The sequence below is a fragment of the Pocillopora damicornis genome, chromosome 12, assembly GCF_964200805.1.
Source record: "Pocillopora damicornis chromosome 12, jaPocDami1.2, whole genome shotgun sequence".
Lineage (NCBI taxonomy): Eukaryota > Metazoa > Cnidaria > Anthozoa > Scleractinia > Pocilloporidae > Pocillopora > Pocillopora damicornis.
The window spans coordinates 2,312,446-2,339,841 of record NC_142681.1 but is presented as its reverse complement, the minus strand read 5'-3'; the positions used below and the strand labels follow the sequence as shown (position 1 = coordinate 2,339,841).

Here is a 27,396-nt window from a genome sequence, read left to right as displayed (position 1 = left end):
AGAGAAATGGGTGAGTAAGCGGGGGGGGGGGGGGGGGAGAGAAATGGATGACTAGATAGACTTGTCGTCTTACGCAGGGGAAGAAGAGGAACAAAATACTTTTAAGCTTCAAATGACGTTTTATTGTTTCTTCACCCATGCATATTTCAAAAATATAGAGACAATCTTTTTTTTCCCGTTGGATTCTGTTTATATCTACAGTTAACTGTATAAGGCTTGTTCATAAATTAACCCTTTTACTATTTCAAGGAAGTTGCAGTTGGCCATTTCACATAAAATTCAGATTGAAAAGTTTACAAAATCCCTATTTACAGCTAGAAAGGGAAACAGAAGCCTTCTTTTAACATTATCATACAAGACCAAGAACAGAACGATCAATAAAATTCCTTGATTAATAATGACACTATTTCAGGTCAAGAACACAGATTGATCAATTGCTCTTTGATTTTTATAAACACTATTCACACAGAGCTACTCAAATATCCTTAGTTAAATCGTAAAAACCAGAACTAAACTTCAGCAAAACCGACGTTTAACGGTTGGAAAACTATACATCAATTTACAGTTGTGATAAATAAATTTGCCCCTTTACAGTGCGGCCAGAATCCAGGGACTTTTTTCCATTTTATACATTTTTTTACATTTTCAATATTTTATATATTTTTCTTTGTTATTTTATGCACCTTTACAACCCATAAAATACACACGAAGGACACTCAAAAGTCCAGAGCAGTTAGAAAGTTAGAAACACATCCAGTGCATGTCGATGCCCTAAAAATTATCAAAACTTTGGCTTTTTCTATTTCTCACAAGCGATGCACCAGGCAGTAGGAAATTTAAAAGTAAGGATTGTGATTACATTCATGAAATAAATACCCGAAGTGTGGAAAAGAAGTCTATTACAAATCGGTTCTCTAAGTGATGACAAAAGGTCTCTCTAACTTGAATTGTCGCTTCAGCAAGTGAAAGCCGAAGAGAGATATCATACTCGAGAAAACCTAACCAAATTATCTCATGGAATAAGATTATTTTTCATATATTTTTTGTTTAAGTTATTTTCAGTAGTTATTAGTAGTATATATTAATCTCTGCTAACACTTAACAGCTACCTTTATATAAGGCAAATCAATCTGTCCAATCTTCCTTAAGACCAATTATTATAATCGGGAGGGAACAGCGGGCTAGTTTCAGCGGGGGAGCAAGAAGCAAACGCGTTTACACCTCCCCCCCGAAAATCCGATTGAAATTGGAATTGATTTTCTCCGTTAATTGAAGTTGTTCTTTTCTTGTCGTTTTTAACGGGTAAGAGCGCGTTGTCGTTCATGGCGTCTGCCAATGTTTCCACAAGTTGCTCTTCTTTGTCCTCGAACATATCGTTGTTCAAGCCCGGCCAAGGGTCGTTCAGACTTCCTGGGCCATTGTCAACAATAAGTGGCATGCTCCCCCCTAAATTCGGCGACGCACATCCAGTGAACGCGAACTGACCTGATGGAGTGGGCACTGGATCCGAACGAACAGGCTGCATTCTCAAACTCTGCAAATCCAGTTCTTCAGAGAAGAAGCCCATGGAGTGGCCGTCCCTGTTATGAGCTGCTATAGTGGCCCCACTACCTGAGCACCCAGACCTGAAGTCTCCTAAGCTATGGGTGGATGAAGCTGATGAAGAGCCTGGCGGTTGGTAAGTCTTGAAAGAGAACTGTGGTCCCATCCATAGTCGCCGATGAGGGGCAGAGTGAGTCTCCATGTCTATATTTGCCAGCCACTGATCGTCCGAGATGCGAGATTCACTCTCCTTGCCGATTTTCTTTTCTGAAGAAAGACAACGGACTATCTTGTACTATGCAATGTTTTCGATAATAGCTAAATGCATACACGAATTTCTTCAAAGAGAAATATACGCCCAAAGTTTTTAATGCAAGCACTGAGATAGCTATGAATATCTTAACACTGTTTGTTCTTATGTAGAACACTGGAACCCGAACACAAGATACATAAGATCATGTAATAGTGTAGTTTGATACATAAGATCAATCGTGTCAACAATGTTACCTTGTTTGACGGTGTGGTTACTAAGCTCACTGGGAGAAACTTTTAGGCGCCCCAGCAACAGACCAACATCTCTGATCACTGGACTTTTGCTTTCAGGCCAAGTAACACACCTGCAATTGACAAAAACAAAACAATTAGGACAAACATCATAGTTGTTCTTAGGGATCGAAGATTAAGCTTGAGCACCAGTGTCTGTAGCAGAACTACTGGCAAAGTGAGTAGGACTTTCCAATTACAACAACAGTGAGTCGATCGGAGAACAGCGCGATATAAAAAAACTTGAAATCAGGTGCAACCAATTCAATTTCAGTTTTAATCACGTTCGCTTTTATAACGCGCAACAAGAAAGGAGCAGTATTTTAAGTCTGATGTGTCCGCGAAGCGAAGCAAATATTAGAAACGATATGAAAGTCATTCATGCTCTTTGAAATAATTTTTTTCTGAACGAAAAGTAAGAGTACGTAAAAAAAAAGGACGCGAAGTGAGGCCACATTGCCTCACGCTCCATCTATGAGCCTCTTATACGCGACATGCATTACGACAGCCCTTCCTGCTCAACTAATGAAGGATTTGATCCGCCATACCTGGCAAGCGTCCACTGCGCTCTTGCAGTAGTGCTGAGATCCAGGGGGGTGTCATCACTCTGTGGAACAGTTTTCACTGCCTGTGGTTCCAGAACGTACTCTGTCAAGTTCCCATGGAGGTCAAGTATAAAAAGCGAGTCAACAGCTGAAGATCTGCAAGGTTCTACATAAAAAAGGGAGAACGAAATCAAAACAAAACGGAAAAAAAAGGTTCAGCCTACAAACGAAGGTTCACTGACTAGGTTTACATTTGGCTGCAGTTGGTGCTACAGGTTGATTATGTTTATCTCTTGACGACAAACTTTTGATCGTTAAAGATTCTGTAATTCATTTCAGTTATTTAGCAGCTTACTGACTACTCCCGTCAAATATTACCAGTGATTACCATGTAACTTCTCCTTGAAATATCTAAATAATCCCATTAACAGGTAATGAGAATAGACGAACGTATCAGTCTAAAGAGTATAATATAGTGTTTGTACCCCAACTGTCAGGGCACGCCCGAGATAAACGAATCCTTTGAAAGTTGGCTATGTACTTTACCTGCTCTGGTACTGTTCGAACTTCCACCTAACCATCCCCTAGAAGGAGCAAACGTCATTGCTGCACCCACTGAATATTCCAAGCCCACACGGCCATTACACTTGTTAGAGCTCTGAGTGCAGCAAGATCCACCGCATCGTGGGCCATCAGGGGTCCTTATTTGCGCTAAGGGATGCACAAGGTAGGAATGAGGGAGAGGAGGGAGGCGGGGATTTACCAAACCATTGTTGCTGGTTGAAGTGGATGTTAAGGATTCTCTTGCCAGTGGGGTCCCTGTGGAGCTGAGTGGGCTTCCGTTGGGTGAACAAGAAAGGTTGGGCACTGTACCGTTGCATGGACTGTGTCTACCTGAGCCTGTGGTCGCCTGGTCAAGGTCATCCAATCCAGCGCTGGTGTGGAACCGACTGCTGCGGTTTACAACACGACGCGAAGAATGGGTGCGGACTGTTATGGGACCTACGAGAATATATGAAAGAAGAGTTGTGTTGAGAAATTATAACATGCAATTTGAATTACTTCAAGATAGTTTACAGTTAAGAACTAGAGGAACCTAGAGGTTTCTTGGAAACAATTGATCTATTTAGTAAAGCTTACCTCCGTACGAAGTAATTGGAAAAACATGCACAGTTCCACGGACAGTTGATACAGCAACCCATCGACTGTCGAAGGAAAATGCCATTCCGTGCACCTGGGAATGAGATGAGAACAAAACTCAGGTTGACTCTAATTTTGGCAACTTTAACGGTTCCTGAAAGACCTCAATATCTCGAACACTCTTTACACTATCAAACCAGCCTTCCAAGTATATTCTCTTTAAAGTTACTTTAGTTTCCACTAACTTTCGCCTAAATTGACAGTTTGAAAATACTACGCACCATACTTCAATGATAATTTGTTTACCACACCACGAGGTTCTTTCAAACATCCGTCAACCGTCAAAATTGGAAAAACATTAGCCGTAAAAGCCCCCCCCCCCCTTTTCAATCCATGACTGCGACAAAATGAAATTTCCCGGATGTCGTTATCACATGCTTCGAGAAGTACTTTTTAAAAACTTAACGAAGCGGAAAAAAAAAACAACAACAGTGCGGCAGGAAGGTGAAAAGTCACCAGAAAGACTGCTACTTGTATTCTACACAGTGTACTGCCCTGGACTTACTGTTGCAGTGGTGTCGCCTCTGTGCAGAGTGTACAAATGATGAACAGCGCCTAATGAAGAACAAATGGGATGTGGTAGAATATGATACACGTGGAAATTGTTTCCCAGAACGTCTGCAGTCAACAACAGTGAACCGCTAAAGAGTAGGAAACAAAATGAAGGGTAAGTTTAACCTAAGGAATATTTCACAAAAGCAAAGAAAAACAAAATCACTGGAGAAATAAGAGAGATATTGAACAAGGTTATCTTCAGAGTTTTTTATTTTGGAAAAGAATTGTACACAAATAAATCACAAACATATATGCACACGATGTTCAAGAAAAATACAAACTAAACACATTGTTCCATACTCCTGTTTTTCTAATCACTGTCACAATATTGAAATTTAAAGTTAATGTCAACCATAGGTGTATGTATTTCAATCACAGTTATGTACTTGACATTTGTTCACATAGACATGTGTTACCTTAGTCAGTGCCACAAATTGAAAAGTTTCAATTTCGATTTTACACATAGAACACAGATAACCTGTTTTAACCACTGTAAAATATTGGTTATTGACATAGGATATACCTATAGAACATGAAAATACAAAATTTTGGAAATATTACACACAAATCACACCTGGGGTCAAAGGACATGCAAGATAGGGGCTGTCCTGCATGGGCAAGAAAATGGGCCACTATGCCGGTGCCTTCATGGTCATCCTCTTGTACACAGAACTGCCATCAAAAATGCACAAATAAATAAAGAAACACATAAATCATATCTTTCAGTTAGGAATAATTTACGAGAAAGCTGCCTTACATCTCTGTACCATCTTTCTTGACAATCAGTTCATACAATCTTCTGAGACAATATAGCCTTGTTTAGCCTTGCTCTAAGTAATTATATTCTAACTAATGTTTTAAGAAATATGTCTTAAGTGAAACCAGAAACTAAATCTCACTGCAAAAGAAAAATGAATGGTACAAATTGGCTAGCTGATCTTGAAAGAAAATTAATGTTGACAACTGTACCTCTCCATTTCCAATTTTTTGTGTGTCTATAATGGTTACAACTCCTGGTGTAATTGTGGAGTTCTAGGAACAAAGCAAAACAAAATAGTGAAAACCAAAATAGTTTTCAGCCCTCCCTAAAGAGTTTTATATACCCTATAGGGGTATGATCATTCCTTTCAAACTTAAAAGAAAGAAAGGGTTTATTATTTGAAAATTATGTCCATCATCCATTTGATTTACTTCATAGTATTTCCTATGGGAAAGTGCATGTTTAATTGACATCTAAAACCTACATTAATTTTACTTTGTGACAAAAAATGTACTTCTATTGGTTCAAGATTAACACAACATCAATTACTTTTATTCCAATCCTATATCAAGTGTTTAAATACTCCCTCAATCTATTAATCTATTATTAATACTATTATTATTATTATTATTAATCTATTCCTGAAGCTGATCCTTACAACTTAATGTTTTACTCTATGTGCCCAATCTCCCAGAGGGTAAAAATTCAAAATAATTTGTTGCAACTCACTTGGTTTAAATAGTCATTTGAAATTTCTGTCCCTGTCCATCGTCCTATAATATAATGGCAAAACAACTAATATCAGCAATAATTTCACTACTTTCTTCACAAAAAAAATGGCTGTGTAAAAATATTTAAAGCTCAAAACTAAATAGTTGCATACCTAAAATTGTCAGACCTCTAGTGATTGACTGAAAATGGAAATAACAATGAGTCAATAAAGATCTATTATCAGGTTTATTGAATGTAAAATGTAAGGAAAACTTTGATCATATTACTGGTACTCTGATTTTCTAAGTTTCCACTAGACCCACCAGAAAACAACCACTCTATTTAAGTTTTACTGATAAATTCAATTTAGGATCTGACAACTGCAAGTTTGTCAGTTACTTTGTCAATAGAGTGAATTCTACCATTTTCAATCGAAGGAAATTTCGATGAACATTTCATATGTTTATTAATGGGTGTTCAGAAACATGTTGAGATCTCAAAATCATCATATGATTCACATTCTTGAAAGAACTTGTCAGATGTGCAATCTCTGTAATAACAGGAGTTTTACAGACCATGAACTTTTTGTAAACATTCTATCCTATCATACAAACCTTGGCAGCACTAATGACTGTGGCTGTATATGACTGGGAATTATCCCCACACACTCCCCCACAGGACTGATGATTAGGTACCAACTGACAATACAAACACAACACTCAGTGTTATTCCTTAGTCCAAAAAAATGTTGTGAAAAGATTTAATTGAAGACCCAACACTTTAAGGTACCTTGCGATCTGCATATGCCAGCCATCTGGTACTCAGAGCCAATGGGTTGAGGTTAGGGCTTGGGGCTGGGTAGCAACCTAAAATTGAGGTTAGATGTGCTTTTTAAACATATTTTCATATCACAAATACTGGGTTCAGGGCGAACACAGTGAACTTAAAATCTAAGCATACATGTGATTTGTCATATACTTTATTGAAAAATTCCCAGGTTCGCAAAATCATCAAATTTTACTTCCCCTTACTGTCAACCATACCACTCTTATTATGTTAGTTCAGAGAATTTCATACTGGATCAACTAATTATCCCCAAATTGATATTTTTCTTTATTCTCATCACTTATCTGGTTGATATTGTGTTGATATTGTAAGGAGAAATTCTGTCTTGGTCACTCATGGGAGTTAAAGGGTTAAAGTATCACTTAAAAACTACATAGTACATATTAGATCAAGTCTAACACCCTGAATGAAAGATTTTGGTGGTGAGAGAATACATCTATTAGAAAAATGAATCTCTGGCTATAACGTACTTGGTTGTTGTTACACAGACCAGCACATTGTGAAAACCAGCTTACCTTTAATTAGATATTCAAAAGAAAATACTTACTAGTTATACAGAAACAGTTTTTGAAGGTACATGCATCAAAGGCTGCAATCTTTTCCTGAAGAGCAACAACCATTAACCTAAGAAGAAAAAAAGTTTCATACAATTCTTAATTCTATGATGATTCATGAAAGGTCTCACCACCACAACATGTCTTTGTCTAAAGTGCATGTACTTCTTTAAGAGAGTAAGATAATATATCTATCAGGTACCTTCTATTGCAAAGTACATCATACACCTCAGACTTGAAGCCAATTGAGTGGACCTGCTCACCACTGCTGAGGGACCACAAATTAACAGTGGAGAATGGCAGGGAGGGGCTGCAGAGACAGAGTTACATTTCATTCAATTACACAGACTTGCAAAGCATATTTCACAATCTGGAAGACCCTTAACATATGACTGACAATTCTAGATCTTGGTTTCTATAACATTTGAAAAGTTTAAAGAAATAGTTTCAGTTACATGTCTTAGTAACCTTTCAGTTATTCAGTCTCAATGGTGAAAGGCAAATTATCAAGAAACATTACATTCATCTTTCATTAACTTACATGGCAAATATCAACCTTACTAACCTTGCAGCATCACATACAGCAAAAAGAGGTCTGACATCTGCAAACTCGTCCTTTGCCTTTGTTGCTGGAAGTGAAATGTTACCAAAACAATATCAGTGTTGAAAACATGTGACACTGTAGGGGTAGAATTTGAGGGGGAGAGTATTTGCCACTTGCTGGTTGACTACCATAAAAGTTCATGCTCAATTGATAAATGCATGTGAACAATACAATGTACAGCTGAGGGTGAATGTCCAACAAAATCAACGAGTATCTGACATGTAGTAAGAACTGATTTCAAAACTCCTCTTTTTCAGAACTTGGGAGAATTTTAGTTCCTCAGAATGTTTCCATTGGGATGAGAGGTATTTTAAAAATATTTTTCAGTTCAGAATGACTTCCAAATCAACAATCTGATAAGGTAGGCTAAGAAAGGAATATTTTATTTCTAAGATGTACATAGATCTCTATACTATGTAGTTGCCTTCCAAGAGAGTGATCTAAAGCCAACTAGCAGCACTGGAAAGCTTGTAACATAATTAATACCTTCTAGTGGTGTCTTGAGCATGCGCACAAGTCTTACAGGCCCTTGACGAAGAGATAACACCTCCTGTGCTTCACCAGTTGACTACAAAATATACAACATGAAGTAAGCCATTACAGTGTACAATTATCACAAATCATGTTAAAAACAAAAAACTGAGAAATGACACCTAAGCCACAGAATTAGTTTCCTTGATTAGGAAAAATTGCTTCTGCAGATGTGTCACTGGACCTATCAATCCTCACAGACTATACTTACTGGGATGGTCCAGACATGAAAGCCATTAGTGTAACCAAGAATCAATAGTAATGGTACACCCACTCCTGATGAAATCTCTTCCTGGTTAAGTGTATTATCTGTGAGATACAAAACAGTCCCATGACAAATATTAGCAAAAAATTATTTGAAGCCAGAACTCTGAGTTCAAATAATTCAAAAGTTATAAATCAATTGGTTTAACAAAATGACATTTTCTATCCCTCATTGAGATAGCAAAGCCAGTCACTACAATAAGTCAACAAATTTAACTCATCACACACAAAAATATTGACTAGCTGGGCTGGCAGCATGGGATGTAAGGAAAGCCTAGATATAAAACAAAGCGACACTAACCTGAGATAATGAAATACTGAAGCACAGTTTATTTGCAAAGGTGTTACCCTTTTAAAATAAATTTCAACAAAACTCTTTTGTCTCTCACCATTGATGTCTGCTTCCTCAAACTTAACCCATAACACCCTCTCTTTCTCTTCCTGTTTAACTCCTGTGACAGCCTAAGGGTTAAAATGGTAAAAATATAATTACTGCATGGACAGTCTGTTTATTTAAGATCCTTTTTTTTGTCCTTTACCTTGACCCCTTCTTGTAAATCTATAAAAAGTTACTTTTGATGAAGCCTGTTGCATTGGTTCACAGATTTAAAAAACAAAGCTACTGCCAGCTTCATTCACCACCTGCTACAGCTTTATTAATTTCAGATTCACAAAAAAGTTATAACAAACGATGTTTGCACTGTGTCACAATAAACAGAGAGTAACACAGCTGTTTTAATAATGAAGTCTTTCAAAAATCAATGACAAGATGATCACAATCTTGTTCCTACAACAAAAAATACAACCTTTGAAAAGCTCTTCCCCAACCACCCCCTCTGACCTACAAATAATGACAGTGTAATTGTCTACTCAGCAACAATTTTTATGTAGTTCCTTATTGAAATTCTATTTCATGCTTAAGTGCCTACAGAATGCATGACTTGTACTGCCAAATTAAAGAGATCAATTGACAAAATCCTTAATAGGCTAATTCCCATGAGTTCATATTGAATGTCACAAGTAAATCATATGACAATTGTTTATCCACAGGTGACATTTTTTGTTGATTATTTCCAGTTTAAGTAAATATGAGTTTTAAAGGAATGACCTTTATAACTCTTGAAATTTCAAAGGTCATCGGTTTTTTCCTGTTGGAGGCACAACTGACAGATACTTAAACAAGCATTGAACACGCAACAAGCATAAAATATTTCTAGGATTTTTTTGCTGATCTTGCAGGTTTTCTTTGTCAATCATGATACAAAGAAAGTACACAGATAAAAAGAGAAAGAAAATAAACTGCTCTATAAATATGTACTGCCTTGAGTCCCATATAAAACTCCACACTCCCACTTCATACTCTGACCCACTAAAAATAAACATTTAAAAATCCTGGAAAATTGACCATGTTCCTTCATACTGTATTACTAACAAGTAATAAAATGGAAAATATCATTTTTTATTCCTTTTCCATGTCCTGCTGCTTTAATAGACAATTGCAAATTATTTCCCAACAGAAATTTCAGTCCAATAAAAATGCAAAACATTTGCCCATCACAGCTCATAACAACAACCACCCACAAAATATAACTTAGAAACACTTTCATGGTTTGTAATAACTAGGTAACATTATAATGTAACATAATCAGAAAATTAAACCTCTGTTTGAAGCATAGATTCCTCCATTTACCCTCTACTAACTCTGGTTTCTCATAATTATTCCTGAATAGACCATGGTGAAAAATCCATGTGAATTATCAAGATTAAAATCTTATAAGTATTTATTCCCACAGTGTATGATAATTCATACCACTTTGACCAATTACACTTTGACAACACAGTTGAAATGTTGACTTAAAAATCGGATAGGTTAAGAATTCAATGAGACCATTTAGAAAATGTTTACAGACACTGGTCAATCGTGTGACTGTGGAAAATTCTGTACATGTCTGTTACGTTGTATATTCATGAATGAAAATATAATTTTATTACAACAAGGAATATGGAGCTGAAGTCTGGTCACAAGGAACTTGTTACCAGTACTTATATCTCCTATGATTAAAACTATTTTCTATGACCACAGCTTAGGCTTCAAATAATGGTTTCTTCGAAAAGAATCACAAAGAAAATTAATCACACCATGTTTCCAAAATATATTCTCATATTTTACTTAATTTTGAGAAGTGAATTCTGGTAGAGTTCAACATCCTATTTCACTGTATTGCATGTATTCGTTTTAATTGAACTTATACTTTGTCAATCACGATCAAATCAAGATGACTTCAAGGACGATATGTTTATCTTTTACAGGATTTATTGTAACCTTTGACAATTTTAAAGGAAACGAAAAAGAGAAGTAAACCACCACACCTATTGTAGGCCCATTAAGGATGGGAAGTCACGTACATTTCAGTTGAGTTTTCGGTTCGATCAATCCCGAGCGCTACTGAAGTGGTTTTCTTAGTTGTTTATAAAATTTCTCGAGAAAAAAGGATCGATAAACCTAAAATACCCCTCAAATGGATTTAAAACAGCACAATACGAAAAAAATAGAAGCAAATCGCCAACTAACATTAGATGACGTTATAGAAATACAAATTTTTTTATTTCGAACAAAGAGCTTCACTTGCCTGGGGTACGACGTCTTGTAGGAAGTTTACCACGCTTTCCACGTAGGACTTGTCGCTGAAAAAAAGTGAGATCAACATCATCTTAGCATTAAACGAGATTTATAACATCAAGCAAACCCAAAACATTCCGTCAAATGGTTAAAAACCTTATTGCTTGAGGTCGAACGACAATCCCACCACCGCGCGAAATTCGTCTTGCAACCGAGTCCACAGACATCATCTAGAGCTAAAGAAAGCTCTTTTCGATCTCCAGAACTGAAGATGAGGAAGCTAAGTAGCTTTCTGGCTCAATTTTGATTACGTTTCCATCGCCGTTTCTTCATATCGTCGCTTTGAACATCATTTTACATGACCAAAACTCTGTTTTGGCGCCGCGTTACGTCAGAAAAAAAACATTGTTTATCTGCCTCGTTATCAGTGTTTTGGGAAAGGCCTGGGAACAATTGTTGAGAAATGAGGATGAAATGTTCGAAACGCGAATGATTACCTGTTGTTTTCCAAATGATTATCAGTTTAAATTAAGACTCTTTTTGTCTCCTCTTAGCAAAATGAGCAAAATGAAGACAAAGTGTCAAATTAAAATGATGCTATTTTTATCCGCGGGCGTTCCATACATATCCACAATCATTGTAACTGGCGGAAAAGTAAAAAATTTAAGACTTGAGCTGCATCTGGAATGCGTTAAGTTGAAAACTGGCATAAAATATTACAAAAACTAAAGAAATCCGATTTTTTTTTCCAGTTTCGATTTGTGTTTCGTGCAGATTCCGCACAATAGGGTGCTTCTGTGACGTCAAAGTTTTTAACCCATTTCCGTGCTTGTGTTCAAATCTCTGAATTAATTTTGAATTTTTTATCAGGGCTGTGAACCCAATTTTTGAAAGAAAATAAAAAAACGCCACGTCAGTAAATATATTTGCCGAGTAATTTGCAATCATGTAAATATCATGTGAGTCTATCCGCCAACACAATAAAGAGCCCAGTTAGACAAAGAACTCCTAATCCATTTTGAATTGAATATGATGACACGGTCCAGATACCTTGAAAACTGACTTCGCTGATTGCGTACGTGAATGTTTTTTGTTTGTCTGTTTTTTTTCGCACTCGAGGGCTTTCCAAGTTGGGGAGCTCAGCCCCTTTTACCGCCAGGAGTGATTAGCACCTAATTTCTCCCCACAGTGTCATTCCTGAATCAAAAATTTAGATCGTGAGAATAAAGAAAGTGATCGACATCTACAGTCGCTCTAGTTTGTGAGAGAAATTTTCCTTGTCAGTGTCATAGGAAACGTGTAGAAAATAATGTGGAGAGTATGAACACTAATATTGGTTGGGGTGTAAAGGGATGATAGATGAAGGTATTTGATGAGGGGGCCTAATAGAAAGAGGAGAAAAATCGGGCCTTATTAAAGGTTGATTCTCAGTATCGTGTTTCATAAACCTCGCGTAAATTTTCTTCTTTTGGGGGGGGGGGGAGGGGGAAGATAAACTTTTCTACTGGTCTGCCTTTGCACAGTGATATAAATGCATTGCCTTTCTGCGGAAAATGTCGCTTTTCATGCTGAAGGCGGCTCTCAATTTTCCACAGATGCGGGTGATCATAGTTCATTTGGGTTCCAACTAATCTTCCTCACGCTTGGACATTGGACCCGTTCGGCAGTCATCGCACATAAACAAAGTGCGAATTTTTCCTTTTTTCTGCAAAAGATATCCTTTTTTTAAGCAATGTTCATGGGTTTTCGTGAACCTAGGGTTCTAGACCGTGGAACTGTTCTGTGACTCTGGACTGGAAAAATCTTCAACGGCCTTTTACAGTTTAAACAGGAAGATATGTTGAAATCATTGAATGTCTCCCCATACTTAACAATAAGTTAAGTGATAGGAATTCACTCTTTTTTACAATGAGGAAACATGGTATGAAAAGTCATTTTCAGCTCTCTGGACGCAGCAAACATTGCTAAAAAAGATATTTGATAATACAGAACAAAGACGATAAACATGCCAAGTGTCTTTTCCAATTGTCCAATTCACCATTTATGTTAAAATCTAATCAATCCAGAAAGTGTATCCTGTATCATATTTGGGCGTAAGACAGGTTGGTTGCTTCGCTCGCTTATGGGCTATTGCCGAGAATAAATATATATTAAAGCGATTAAAACGTGCGTGGTACTATTTCATGTCCACGGCTTCTTCCTTGATCGCATTCTTCGTTGCTTCATTTTCTTTTCTTGCTTTTTTTGTAAAGCACTCCTAGGAAGGATTAGGAAGTCCTTGAGGACTGAGACGGTAGAACATTACTACGACACTTTAACTTAAGAAATATATATATTTCTTTCCCTTATACCACCTACCTATTAACATTATTTCATGCTAGGAAGAACATAGTTAGAATATTTTAAAATTCTATACATTTTCATTAACTATGATTACCTCGAAATACAAATTATCTACCTAAATTTTAAATTTTAGTCCTTCCGTTTGCCACTGTGCAGAACGAACACCAGGAAGTTTTCAATTTACTTTCAAGGTCCAAACTTTTATAATTCGTTAAATTCTGACATAACTAGTTCTCCCTCCTCCGCTTCTTTTAAAAGAAAGCTTAAGGAATTTCTTCTCTCTAAGTATTAGCTTCTGTAAGGCAGTAATTCTTAACTAACTTACTTAATATGTGTGTGCGTGTGTGTGTGTGTACGTGTGCGCGGTCAAAGTTAATTACCATAAGTCCATATTGTAATTCTAATATAAGATTAGTTATTTTAAGTGAGAAAGCCTGACTTGTTATAAGCCTCGTAGTTTCTTTCAGGTTTTCTCGCCATTTATTTTCTGTCATCAATTTTCTTCATTTTTTTTTCCATGTGTAAATGTCGTATATGGCAAGTAAATATTGTATAGCTGAGGATTTAGTCAGGATGACTTTATATCAGAATAAATGATCTAATTTAATACTGACCCAGATACATTTTTACATATAATTGATGTTCAATATTTACATCCTACATGACCGAATCTGAGAATTTTCGACCAGCCATACACTATCAAAGTAAGAAAACAGATGCTTACGTCGAAATAATGAATATTTTTGTCTCCTTATTCAGTGACATTGTCGCGTATACCAGGTCTAAACAGAATTTGCAATCACTGAAAATCGAAGGAGAAAGATACTTAACAATACATTCTCTCTAACGACATACCTTGTCTAACAACACTAATTCTCTTTACCTAAAGCCGCAGTTCTATTATCATTATTAGCATTATTTGAAAACTATATAAACGAACCCGACGTTTCTACCTTCTCGAATACATTGCATGGGATCGTCTCAATTCTTGCAATGATCCTCGAAAAAATGATGCTCGCATTATCATGTTTAGGAAAAATGATCACCGTTACCAAAAAAGCGGTATCATTCATAATCTCTATTTGCTGTTTCTCCTTAAACATAACCGAACCTCTTGTGGTCAAATATCTAATTTCCATGGCCTTAAAGTTTTACAGTTTCCTCTTTTCAAATAAGTTTAAACATCCCTGCACGTTTTTTTTCATTGAATACTTTGAAGTTCCAAAAATACAAACGCATTTATTATGCTGAGGAAACCAAAAAATTCAGGTATTTAGGTCGGAAATAGACTAGGTGTTTTCAAATCCTTTGTTACTTGCTCAAAAAGTTAAGAAAATATACAGTGGAATATTTGGCCAGAATCCCCCAAAAATTCGAACAACCTTGTGTCGATTTAACTATGTTCACAAGTTACCAAAGATATGAATAGAAATCTAAATTACTGACAGTGTATACAGGAATAATAGATGCACGTGACTCCAGTGATATGAAAGTTTCTTTTGTAAGGAGGGAATGTCATCTTTCTGCACTCACAAAACCGGAGGTTTCTGTACGCTCCTTGTCATCTTTAATCCGTTTATACCGCCGTGCATCACGATCCATGCTACCAGCACTGTGGAGATCACGCGCTCTTGAATGCTGCTGTCAAAAGTAAGACGGTATTTAGCTAAGAATCACAAACAATATTGAAAAACTTCTATTGGTGATGAAGCTGTGAATAAGTAATTATCATTCACTCCTGAATTGAGTGCCACGTCCTTCCATTAGCTGTTTTGTTTCATCCCCAAAAGCCCTCCTCATCATCTACAGTTCTTGTTACTCTTAATTTCATTCTGCCACTTATATATGTAGTTAAAACAATGTTTACTAGTTTTGATGATTTATCATTCGCCATACAATATTTTATCTGAAGACTGAAAAGAAGCAAAGAGGTATCATAGAGCATCTTTAGATAATAAGGAAACACACATTTCAAAGTAATCCATATGTCAAACACATGGATTGACTGTGAGTTTATTAATTCATAAGAGAGATGAATTCTGTTCAGATTGTCAAAGCATCGTTTATTGTCTTATGCTGTCAAAAGCCTTTTTGCACCCACAAAAATCACATCACATGTTAAACCATTTATGACAATGGCATAAACAAGATTTTTTTTGGCTAATTTAATGAATACAATGAGTATTTAAACAATTGAACAAAGGAGAAAATTATACTGGCCGTGACTCATCTACTTAACCCTTTAAACCCTGAGAGTGACCAGCATCTAATTTCTCCTTAAAGTAATACAGCAGAATCATTCATTAAGACCATGAGAATAAAGGGAATGATTACCGACCAAAAAAACTTTGACTGTTAAATGAATTCTCCTTGGCAGTACCAGAGGAAATGTATGGAAAAGAGTAACGAGAATGTGGATACTGATGTTAGGGTGTAAAAGCTTAATAAGAAGTTCCATTAAGAGTTAATGGTCAAAGTACCTTTCTAAGAACATACAGGTAATTGGGACTTGATCCAGGTTTAGAGTTCATCTGATTGCTCTATAAGTTGCTGTTCCCATGGGCACATAAAATAAATAGCGTAGAAAGGAAAGTTGTTGGAAAAAAATCCTTCTCTTGATTGAAATCAAACATTGTTGGTGTTGAATTTGGACTCATAGATATCAATCCAAAGAGCATGGAATACTTTCTACACAATGTTTAAAAAGGTTACCCTGACTTCTGTCAACTTTTTACAGGTCATAAATATTTGGATACCACAAAATACCCAAACTGCCACTTCAGAATAAGACAAGAAAAAAGTTTGTGGTAAAATCCATATACACTTTGATGCAGTTTCCAATTGTTCCCCTATTAAATATTAACTGGATGTGGGTTAAATGCTTAAAGTTTGCTAAGCACAACAGTGACTATTGCTTACATTAATTAATTAACATTAGGCTTTTAATTAACCCTTTAACTCCCAAGATCTGATTGTTAATTCTCCCCTCTAGCTGCTACATATTTCCTTGTAAATACGTAATGAGAATTTGGTGTCATATGGAGATAATAACTTTGACATGATAAGTTTTAATATTCCCATGACCTGTTTGCTGGATAATGTTTAGATGTTATAGGGAGAAGTTACTTGTTCATCACTCCTGGGAGTTAAAGGGTTTAACAGAACATTTTGAATTACCTGTTCACTTTCAGGTTCAGAATCTGTATCAGTATCAACCATCAAATACTTTTTCTCTCTGTAAAAGTACTTCTTCTGCAGCACATACAGCACCACAATGTCACACAAAACTGTAGCCTACAATGGCAGAAACAAGGTGTGATGAAATTTCATTTCATGACAAAACATGTACATGGTGTGGCTTACATTTGTTATGCTTGCCCAAATATGTTATTTCAGATGCCCCTAATTTAACTGCAATACCTCTACATATTTCCTTAAAATATCCTTCACTCAATTGATTGCCTGCCATAAAAACTTGCCCTCCATCGGTGACATGGTTGACTTATCCAACCCCTCTTTTTACCAACCTCTCCATTAGCACCCAATCCCACTCTCCTTCCATTCCCACTCTTCTTCCATTCACTCTCTTCTTAATCAAATCAAGATCTCATAAAACAGATCCAAGATTTGATTTACCTACGCAAAAATGTCAGTCGAAAGGGTTCCAATAATGATCACATAGTTTACTCATACCTACCTACATTCCTTCGAGTTTTTGCAAAATTTGAAAAAAAAAAAATTTTATTCTTATTGTCCCCCTATATGAATCAGTGTTCCCCACAAAGTCATCCCTTTATGTCAAAATACAAGACAATCCCTGTTACATTTATCATCTGTAAAGTTTATCATTATAGAACAAATATGTTACTTGCAAGTTACTGAAGAAGTACTACCTGGTTTACTGGTACTTACAATGCCAAGCAGGGCAAGACCTGAACCCAAATTAAGAAACAGTGGAATTGCACTAAACTTTCCTCCCTGCAGAAATGAGAAAATAACTCAATACCTGCATACCACAAACTAATAAGCTCATAGCTTAAATTACAGAGAATTTCATTTCTACACTTTGGACATTACCTCTCCATACACCATGATCATGAAGCGTATTCCATAGGCCTTGAACAAAGTCCTGTGTAGGACATTGTCTTGAACATAATAATTAGCATATCTGAAACAAAGTTGACATAAGTCACTGGACTTGAACTAACCAAGGATACAGTAAATTATTGATAACTAAAAGCAATCTGCTATAAGTAATCATATTATTTATTTACAAGTCCAGTAAACCCCTGGCTAAGCTTCAAGCTTCAGTATCAGTTGTAGCTGCAAAAACATAATTTTTCCTTTCGTAAATTATTAGAATTTATGTTCTGGGAAACTGTTAAAAATTTAAGTCTTCACAAACTGACTTTGAACATTACTGGCCATCTTAAAAATAGGCCTGCTCTTTTTGCCATGTATAAAATATTGATTCTAGCCAAGAATATCTAAAGAGTTCTGCCAAGAGAAGGCTTAAATTATGATGGACTGGCATCCAACAAGACAGAGTTACTACTATAATGTATAAGCTTCACAGGCCAAAATTTGTTAACAGTTACTTCCTTATCCCCTGTGAGAGGAAAAGTTGGAATTTTGCTAAAAAAGAATGATACAGCAACTACTTTCAGGTTTTTTTCTAGCTGAATAGTGTAGTGCAAATATCTGTCTAGTATACTCATGGTCCTGATATATCACATGATGCAAGGGAAGTAATGACAATGTTCTCCATTTCAAACAGAGACACACAAAAGTGGTCACTAGTTAATACACATACCTGAAATTATAACCAGGTGCAATTGGTGATTTAGAGTCATCCAATCTAGAAGTAGGAAAACCATTCAGTTATATATCTAACCTAAACCACAAGTAAGGTACACCTCAGCAATCTTTTAAGGTAAAAAAAAAAAAGTTCAATACAAACCATGGCTGCAGAAATGGTTCCCAAATAATCATCTGTCATTGTTTCCTTAACTGACATTTAATTTATTGATTAAATTTGATTTTATAATTGACCACATGATTGACATATTGATGACATAATCACTAAGTAAGTTGATCTTCAGTTCAAAGTAATGACATGTTCTTATAAAAGTGTTCTGAAACTAGTGTGTTTCTGCTTGATCTGCTGACCTGTTATGCTGACCCCTTTTGCTAACCTGTAATGTCTACTGGAATAGTTTTGATTGGATAGCACCACAGAAGTAAGTAATTTTTTAAGAAACAAGTTGCTTATGGCCAGCAATTTCAAGAATTGCTCGCTATTAGGTTTCTGATGAATCATGTGTTAATTCTCATTGAACAGATTAAAGATCATATGATTATGTGTCCAATTATTATCTGAGAACCATTTTTCCCTGAACTAGCCATATATATTTCATATCATATATCATAAGCTCAAAGATAATATGTACTTATTAACTAAGTAGGCAGCTGGGTAGGTACATATTTGGTTGTAGGTCATAACATACAGTCAGAGAACAGTGAAAGCTGTGGTTCAAGACTATATGTCAAATATATTCTCCCAAGCCTGACCTAACTCAGACAATAAGCCTTTTATTATATGACTACCAATCTTTTTTATTCTGTCTTTCTTCTCCCAGCTTTCATCTTATTGGGTCACATGGCTTATTCCAGCCCTGCTTAAACCATCACATATAATTCTCACATGGGGATTTTTCTACAGTGATTTTCAATTAAAGAGTAAACACACCCATCTATCTCGTGTGATAAAGATATTTATTTCCTAACTAACATGATAAGAAGCTTCCATTATAATACATGCTGTGTAAACTATAGCATAAAAAAACTAAAATTGGATGCATTCCAAATAGAAAAAATTTTAAATCAATTACCTCCTGAATGAATACTTAGGTTCACAGAAATATGCCAAAGGGTCAAAATTACAGTTCCATGTTATGACTATGGCAATGACCCCACCCTAAAAAGAAAAGGAAAAGAAAAAACAAGGATTGCAGGTGTTTATTGAATTGAAAGAAAAGCAAAGCGAGGATGTGAATATCAGGGGCTCTTTATAATTTGACGTGGAAGGGAACCCAGAGAAGAATACACATGCAAAAACCAAAACTTGAAGTGAAATTTTTCTCTCTTATTTGAAATCATGGTTGATCAATGCACAATCTGTCTGTAACCTGGACCTTATTTTTTACATAAAGTAAGAGACCTTACTCAACAAATTCCTCAATTACATCCACAAGACATACCTTGAAAGCAATATCTTCAAAGTTCACATGTGCCAATTCAACTATTTTTCCAAGCTTGAAAATTGGACAAAGATGATCAGTTTGTGGGTCATAATTACAGGTCCTCAAGTAACTTTCATTTTCTGTCTTGATGTTTCTCCTAAATCAGCCAAGAGTACAGAAACAAACACATATTATAACTCAACAATGACTCCTTTTGTACCACTAATTCAAGATTATCTATTTCACTTATGGGATACTTACAGTGATTCGTTAAACTTTGGAAACTGTACACTGTTCTTTATGAGAAGGGTGAAATCCTTAGCAGCATCAAGAAGTGGAACAGTGTTACTATGGAAGAAATTTATATTGTTAATGCAACCTTAAGTTTATGAGGTATGCCATGACTTAAACACAATGACTTGGAACTACTCTTACTTCTCATAAAGGTTTGTTTAACACACCTTAAGTTGTACCCTGGCATGGGAAGCTCGTCAATCTCCACTGGACACCATGCATAAATTTCACAAACTTTACCAAAGGGCTTTCTATCAGCATCTACACATTTTCCAGTCTTGACGCCTTTTTGCGAAAAATGAAGGAAACCATAACACAATGTAAATTTTATCTTTATCACAACACAGGATCTACATGATCCAAGTGCTAAATTCTCTTCCTTAAGTCTGCAAGTTTCTTTTTATAACAGTTATTTACTGGTATAAGGACACTGTTTCCTAGTTTGTTATTCATTATTATCCATAATTAACTGGTTGGTTTGGTTTTTGAGAGATTCTTGGGAGGTTCTATTTAAAAGGGTCCCTTTAGTCTAGTTTCAGTTTCATGAACGGGTGAAAACATTTATCATTGAGGCACCCCAAAGGCATTTGCTAAAATCTAATTCAAAAAGGGTTTAACAAAGGAATGTAGTGTTCTTAACCCTTAAACTCTCAGAAGTGACTAACATGTAACTTCTCCCTATGATAACTACATTTTCTAGCAAATGATCAATGAGAATACTAAAACTTATCAGGAGGAAGTTTTTACCTTGATCTTACACCAAATTCTTATGACTAATTTACAAGGAATGGTGTAACAGCAAGAGCAGAGAATTAGCAATCAGGTTTTGGGAGTTAAAGGATTAAATAATAAGAATTATACTTCGAAATGAACACCAAAGGGTAAACTTCATGGCTTACCATTGCCATTTTTGACTGGTTCAAATGGTGTGCAATCACTGTCACTTTTGCATCTCACGTCTGGAAAGTTTGGGTCCTCAGGACAAGTGGACTGATTTTGGTTAGGTGAGATAATCATGTTTGTCATGACAAACACAACATTATTTTCCTTTATATGAATAGAAAAAAATAGGATACAAGTGAGTGTGACCCTTCAGTATTGTTCCACCCAAGCTAAATGCTAGTCACCAATTCTAGTTGGCAACTTTTGGTTAAAAATTGCTCACCAAAACTTTTTTCAACTCTTCATGGCACGTACCCAATATTGCTGCTGTAGATTGGAGCACTGTCTATTTCAAATTGCAGAGCATATAGAAAACACTGTCTTCTTCAATGATAAAAATGTAATTTATTGATTCATAGTATAGTAATAGAAGGTAAGCAAAGAAAGAGCCTGAAAAGTTTTAGTATACCTCTGGGGGTATCACAAAGTCAGATGAGTCCCAAACATGAAATCCGCCGTACAGAAAGAGTTCCATGCTCTTGTTTGTTAAGTTTGTGAATGACAATCCCTTGACTTTTGTGGTCACTGAACTGTATGGCTTCTGAGACTCTTGGTACCCCTTCTTGTAAACAATCACATATCTGCAAGTTTTAAAAGCATCAGAAAACATACCATTCTTTTGTAGATTAATTGAATTGTTCATCATTGTAAATAAGAAATGTAACCATTATCTATCATAAAAAAATTAAGGAATTTATTAGGGTTAAGGGAATGATTTTGGAATCTTTTCAGAGCGCTGCAGTCTTTTCACGAGGAAGCATATGCATGCAACCTTGTACTTAGATTTTGAAGCGGAAATTCATCTGCACTCATGCAGACGAGGATAAGTGAATCTCTTAATATTACACCTGTATTTTCAAATACACCTTTCTTACTCTGGTTTTTAATAAATATAATAAAACCCACAAATCTTTCACAGCGAAAGTCAGTGAAGAATGAAATAAAAAAAATAAAAATTAAAAAATTAAAAAATTATAGTTTCGTAAGAATTTGATGCTCAAACGAGCACCAGAGTCACGTTAAGGCTTACAAGGCCACTTTTTCATTGGAATTAATAGGAATATGACTATGTAACTCAGATACATTGGCTACAAAGTGACATAATGATCTCCGAGTTTAGCAATAGCACTGAGTAACATACTTGAAAATTTGCTTAATTTGTGATATTCCATGGAAACAGCTGGATCTCGCATGCATGTGTGAGAAATCGGTACGAATACTTACCCTATAACGTAAACAATAATAACCAGTTGTATCAAACGATTAATAACTCCAACCTTCTTGCTTTTTATATGCACTATCTTGGCTGTATCGTACTCGAAAACCGCCGCTAGTACGGTGTCACACACCTGCCCGCAAGTAACCATTTTGGCTTCGAACTACAAACAACAATGCAATTGTGGTGTAATAGAACACCAACATTCCCGTGGGAGATCTCAGTATCAGTATCCCGTTACGAGCTAATCAAGAACGGCGGTCGATCTCATGGTTACCTAACCGTAATTTGAAGTTAAGAGACCCAAAGGTTCTTCAATACCTGATTTTATGAGAAAATTTGCAACGCATTTTTGTCATTAACTGTAGTGCAATGCTATAATTATTTTCGTAGACGATTATTTGTACGAAATTCTCCAATTCCCCTTGAAACGAGGGTAGTTGGAGAATAATAATACCGTAATTTCCGGTCGTTTACCCGCACGGCCGATTACCCGCACCGGCCGATTATTGCATACGGCGAAAAAAAAGTCAACAGATTACCCGCACTGGTGGATAACCCGCACGTTGTTATTCAACTTTTTGGTGGCGAAAACGTGACATTAAGGTGATACATTTCAGTCTTTTAAAAGTTGTCTGATCCAACTTTCGAAAACTTGAAAGCGTCTTTGTCGAGTTTAAAGGTCAAAGAAATTCAGACGCGTGCACAATTCTGTGTCAATATTAGCATGTACTTTATTGATAAGATTATACAGTAAAAACACTAGCGGCCCATGCCCAAATCTCAACGTTTCATACTTGACAGAATGCGAATTTGTACATACATACATACATACATACATCTTTATTTAACAATGCAGGTTAGAAGGATTGGCAAGACCGAAGTCCTGATGTGGACCTGCCTAACTACAACTTAGAAACAATTACAATAAAATATATAATACAATTGGAAAAACTGAGTGAAATCTGTCTTGAACACAATCCTAATTTGATAAATAAATATATAACAAGTATTAATTCGTAATTAAAAATATAGAAAGTCATCGTGTTTCATTGAAACACAGCAGGAACCTTTAGCAAAATTTATGCTATTGAGAAGATGCTTATTAACCTTAAGCTTGATCTTAAACAGTCTTAAGTTAGCACATTCCTTGACATGATGGGGAAGTAGGTTCCATGCCAAGGCGGCCCTGTGTTTAAAAGAGGACCTGCCAAATTCAGATCTTGGTCTTGGCACTTCAATATTTAGAGAATTTCTTAAGCTGTAATTTGTTTTTGCCTTAGAAATTAAAGTATTTAGATCCTCTGTATTTAAACTATGATAGGATCGATAGGTCAGAACCAGCAGTCTTTTAACATAATACAAAGAAATGGGATTCCATTGCCTCAATTTCATGATCTCATCAGCTGGAGTGGTCATAGGTAGCTTGCAAACAATCCTTAGTGCTCTCATATGAATACGTTCAATATCCTCCATGAGTGAAGGGGAAGCAGAGCCCCAAACAACAATATTATATACAACACTAGGAATAATTGAATTGAAATAAATAGATTCCAAGGTGGACTGAGGCAGAAATTTGTGGCCACATTTTGTGCGAGCGATCGTTCAGCGCCATGTTGATTTGTTGAAAAAAAGCTGGGTGAGTATTAAAACTTGAATTATAAAGTACTGTCGGCGATTTCTGAAAAAGTCGATATCTCCGGTTCGGAGCAACTTCAGAATACCCCGCAACTTATTTACATGTCATTGAATAAGAATAGCGTCTATTGTGTTATGCCTCGATCTTCAAAGCCTCCCGACACATGTAAATGAGTTGCGGGGTATTCTGAAGTTTAGCCTCCGGTTCTATTGGGCCTAACAAGTCCCTTAAAACGGGAAAATTCTCTTTAGCTCAAGCTAGTGTTAAATGGAAATTTGTTACTGATGCGCCGGATATCTATGGATAATTTTTGTCACCATCAAGGTTTTGTTTTCACCCGTGCCGATAATAATTTGTTCGTCGCGCTACTAATTATGCGTGAAATAAACTCGAGTCGGCATCATGTTTTCGTGCCGCTTTGCGGCACTATTAACACAATAAAATTTACTTGAGAGGTGGAAACGCATGTTGGTGATATTTTTTTTCAATTCAACTACCACTGGATTTTGAAATTGTCACATAACCCGCACCTCCCTATTACCCGCAGTGGCGCGCGTTTAATGCAAAATCAGCAGATTACCCGCGGGTAAACGACCGGAAATTACGGTAACAGGTAAAGCCTTAAAAATGAACTACTTCATTTATTTGAAAAGCTGAGATTTGCATGTGAGGCAAACTTGGAACTTGAGAATACTCAGAGAAAATTATAAGTTGAGGTTAAGTAGAGACAACCAATTGAATATTGAAACAATGAATTGGAATTTGTCAGTAATAACATTTGTTTATTAGAAATTGTTATAAATCTTGGCCTGTTCTGTTTTTTTTTTGTTCGTTTTTTTTTTCACTTTCGAAGATTCAAGAGGAAACTTTCACTTTGATTATTGCAAAGTCCTTCCAGTCCTTCCAGCAAGGTGTATTCCCAACATTTGGAAGACTGCAAAAGTAACAGCTTTACCCAAAGGCAAAGACAACACTTTGTGTGATAATTTTCGACCTATATCTCTTTTGCCCTGTCTTCCTAAGGTCATGGAGAAATTTGCAAACAATCAGTTACAAGCCTTTGCTTTGGAACACAACATAATAAGCAGAGAACAGTTTGCCTACCAAAAGAATTCCTCATGTACTACAGCTCTACTTACTCTTATAGATAAGTGGAAATGGGCCATAGACAAGAAACAGATTAACATTGCTACATTTTTGGATCTCAAAAAAGCTTTCGACATAATAAACCACAAAATTCTTTTGTCAAAGCTTAAAGTTGCTGATATTGAAGGCCATAGTGGTTTATGGTTAGAAAATTATCTTCTGGACAGGAAGCAATTTGTCACCTTGAATGGTGCACAATCTGAGACTCTTACATTAGATTATGGAGTACCCCAATAGTGTAATGTATTGGGTCCAACTTTATTTTCTATACACTACTATGATATTGTTAAATCGGGTAAAAATGGAGATGCCTCTCTATTTGCTGATGATACCGAAATCCATACAGCCCATTCCGAAGTAGAAGTGGCTGCACAACTTTTGAACTCTAATTTAAAAGATATCAATAATTGGCTATCTAACAATGAGATGGTGGTCCACCCCGTTAAATCAGAGGCCATGAAGATTGGAACTAAACAAGCTTTAAAAAAAGCAGGTGGTACTGAAATCAAATTAAATGACCACAAACTTAAAGAAGTATCATACTGTAAGTACCTTGAAGTGTTTGTAGACAGTTCACTAAATTAGTCACCTCACATTGATCATATTTGCAAACGAACTTATCCCAAACTGAGGCTGTTAAACCGGCTATCTTGTTTCCTCTGTTCTGATGTATTAATTAAGATCTACAAGGCTACTATCCTTCCTATTCTGGATAATGTTTGTATTGTATGGATGGACTGTCCAAAGAATTTGTCTAACAAGTTGGAAAGACTTCAAAATCAAGCCTTAAGAATTATTTTCTGCAAGAATAGGAGAACATGTTCACAAGTTTTAAGGGACTAAGTAAAGATCTTGATTCTATTCAACCGTAGACGTTTGTTTCGATTTATAACTACATTTAAAATAGTGAATGATATTAACTGTCCAAAGCAACTCCAAGACAAACTTATAAAACGTTTTAGTATTCGCTCTCGCTCTTTGAGAGATGACTCTTTACTAAATGTTCCTAATGCTAAGTCGGGTTTTGGTGAAAAAACTTTTGAATTCGCTGCTGTAAGAGACTGGAACTCTCTACCTAGGGATATCAGAACTATAACAAATCTCAGCACCTTTAAAAGTAAACTCTTTGAATTTTTATTACAAGAGGATCACGATTATTTATTCTTATAATTTCTTATTTTTGCTATTTTATATCATGATATTTTTAGTCCTTTTTATGTATTTATAATAATTTTATTATATACAGATTTTATACTATATATATGCACATGGGTTAATACCAGATAGTCTTTTAAGTCTATCTGATCCATTATTTTGCATTTCAAATAAAGCTTATCAATATTATTATTATTATTATTATTATTATTATTATTGCTGTGAATCGCTTGGATTGTTTACAACTCTATGTGAAACAAGAGCCGTGCGTACAGTTTATTTATTGGCTGATTGATTGGATTCAGTTGTCTTACATAAAAATAATTTGGTTTTAACAACTGAGTTGCGAATGTAAATGGGCCACCTAAAAAAGTTTCTAAAGCTGACATGTCAAGCGTTAGCCAGAGCGAAAGGCTGAAGCTTGAGGCATCAGCTTTTGATACTCTGCGGGGGCCAATCAGTTGATAAAACCAAGTTGTCGTGTACTACCTTTCACCGACGCAGCATCACAGTTTCTTTAGAAACTTTCCCCCTTATTCTTATAGCAACATTTGCGGCTGGATCAATAATTGTAACACCTCTTTTAACGAAAGTAATCTTGCGCATTTCTGTCAACGAAAACTCGTGGAATTCATTGCCGCATATCTAAAATTTCAATCAGTCAAAAGAAACCCTGCTGTCTCACAAAATACGCTCTGATAAATATCTTTCCGAGACAGAAAACTTAGAAATTTAATGTTATCAGATGCAAATGCGAGAAAACGCTGAAAACATAAGATCATCGCGTTACAATGTAATATCACTGAGCGTCTGTGAGGCAAAACGTAACATACGAATGGAAAACACCCCAGGTTACAAGCCATAGGATATTCTTTAATTTTTGCCATAGTGTCTCCCACGTTTTTAAGAGTATCAGGCCCAGTCAGTTTTTGTTATGATGTTTGGCTGGAAAATTCTGCATCTCTCTCTGACTCTCAACAATTTAATGTGAACCCTGTCTTCCTCCCTTTGATGATTTAGTTGTCAGCAACCTGTTTCATTTTTCCATGTTCAATCAATTGTTTTCTTCACTAACATCCTGAGTAATGTCTACATTTTATCGCAAATGACGTAACTTTACCCGTCAAGATAGAAGCTGACCACG

General features: G+C 36.0%; 2 protein-coding genes across 5 annotated transcripts; both read right to left on the bottom strand.

Moving 5' to 3' along the window:
• Nucleotides 1–99: 99 nt before the first annotated feature.
• On the bottom strand, nucleotides 100–12,051 carry LOC113665504 (BCAS3 microtubule associated cell migration factor). Its single transcript, XM_027181207.2, has 20 exons — nucleotides 11,432–12,051; nucleotides 11,286–11,340; nucleotides 9,045–9,117; nucleotides 8,603–8,700; nucleotides 8,347–8,428; nucleotides 7,822–7,885; nucleotides 7,459–7,566; nucleotides 7,250–7,326; nucleotides 6,646–6,722; nucleotides 6,471–6,554; nucleotides 6,029–6,056; nucleotides 5,875–5,918; nucleotides 5,355–5,417; nucleotides 4,960–5,057; nucleotides 4,336–4,471; nucleotides 3,771–3,864; nucleotides 3,177–3,632; nucleotides 2,634–2,796; nucleotides 2,050–2,159; nucleotides 100–1,809 (listed from the first exon to the last, which is right to left on the bottom strand). Exons 1-20 carry the CDS (start codon nucleotides 11,503–11,505, stop codon nucleotides 1,145–1,147), a joined length of 2,649 nt encoding a protein of 882 aa, XP_027037008.2. The 5' UTR covers nucleotides 11,506–12,051; the 3' UTR covers nucleotides 100–1,144.
• A 1,537-nt stretch (nucleotides 12,052–13,588) lies between these two features.
• Nucleotides 13,589–22,497, bottom strand: LOC113665529 (P2X purinoceptor 4). Of its 4 annotated transcripts, none has more exons than XM_089190640.1 (13): nucleotides 22,321–22,497; nucleotides 21,506–21,677; nucleotides 21,054–21,201; nucleotides 20,322–20,439; nucleotides 20,122–20,208; nucleotides 19,879–20,017; nucleotides 19,510–19,595; nucleotides 18,432–18,476; nucleotides 17,696–17,786; nucleotides 17,531–17,596; nucleotides 16,796–16,912; nucleotides 16,099–16,168; nucleotides 13,589–15,259 (listed from the first exon to the last, which is right to left on the bottom strand). In XM_089190640.1, exons 1-12 carry the CDS (start codon nucleotides 22,461–22,463, stop codon nucleotides 16,139–16,141), a joined length of 1,242 nt encoding a protein of 413 aa, XP_089046766.1. In that variant the 5' UTR covers nucleotides 22,464–22,497; the 3' UTR covers nucleotides 13,589–15,259; nucleotides 16,099–16,138. The 4 variants fall into 4 exon arrangements, with proteins under 4 accessions (XP_089046766.1, XP_089046767.1, XP_027037040.2 ...); XM_089190641.1 differs by having other exon boundaries at nucleotides 13,589–15,256; XM_027181239.2 differs by lacking the exon at nucleotides 16,099–16,168.
• Between the last annotated feature and the right edge of the window lie 4,899 nt (nucleotides 22,498–27,396).

Coding starts and splice junctions, on each gene's coding strand:
- LOC113665504 (XM_027181207.2), bottom strand. CDS start 11,505: ATGATGTCTGTGGACTCGGTTGCAAGACGAATTTCGCGCGGTGGTGGG. Junction 9,118..11,285: donor TACAAGACGTCGTACCCCAG/GCAAGTGAAGCT, acceptor TTTAACCCTTAG/GCTGTCACAGGAGTTAAACA. Junction 7,567..7,821: donor GCTGTATGTGATGCTGCAAG/GTTAGTAAGGTT, acceptor CTGTCTCTGCAG/CCCCTCCCTGCCATTCTCCA.
- LOC113665529 (XM_027181239.2), bottom strand. CDS start 22,463: ATGGTTACTTGCGGGCAGGTGTGTGACACCGTACTAGCGGCGGTTTTC. Junction 20,209..20,321: donor ATGCCAGGGTACAACTTAAG/GTGTGTTAAACA, acceptor TTTCTTCCATAG/TAACACTGTTCCACTTCTTG. Junction 20,018..20,121: donor CCAAAGTTTAACGAATCACT/GTAAGTATCCCA, acceptor TGGCTGATTTAG/GAGAAACATCAAGACAGAAA.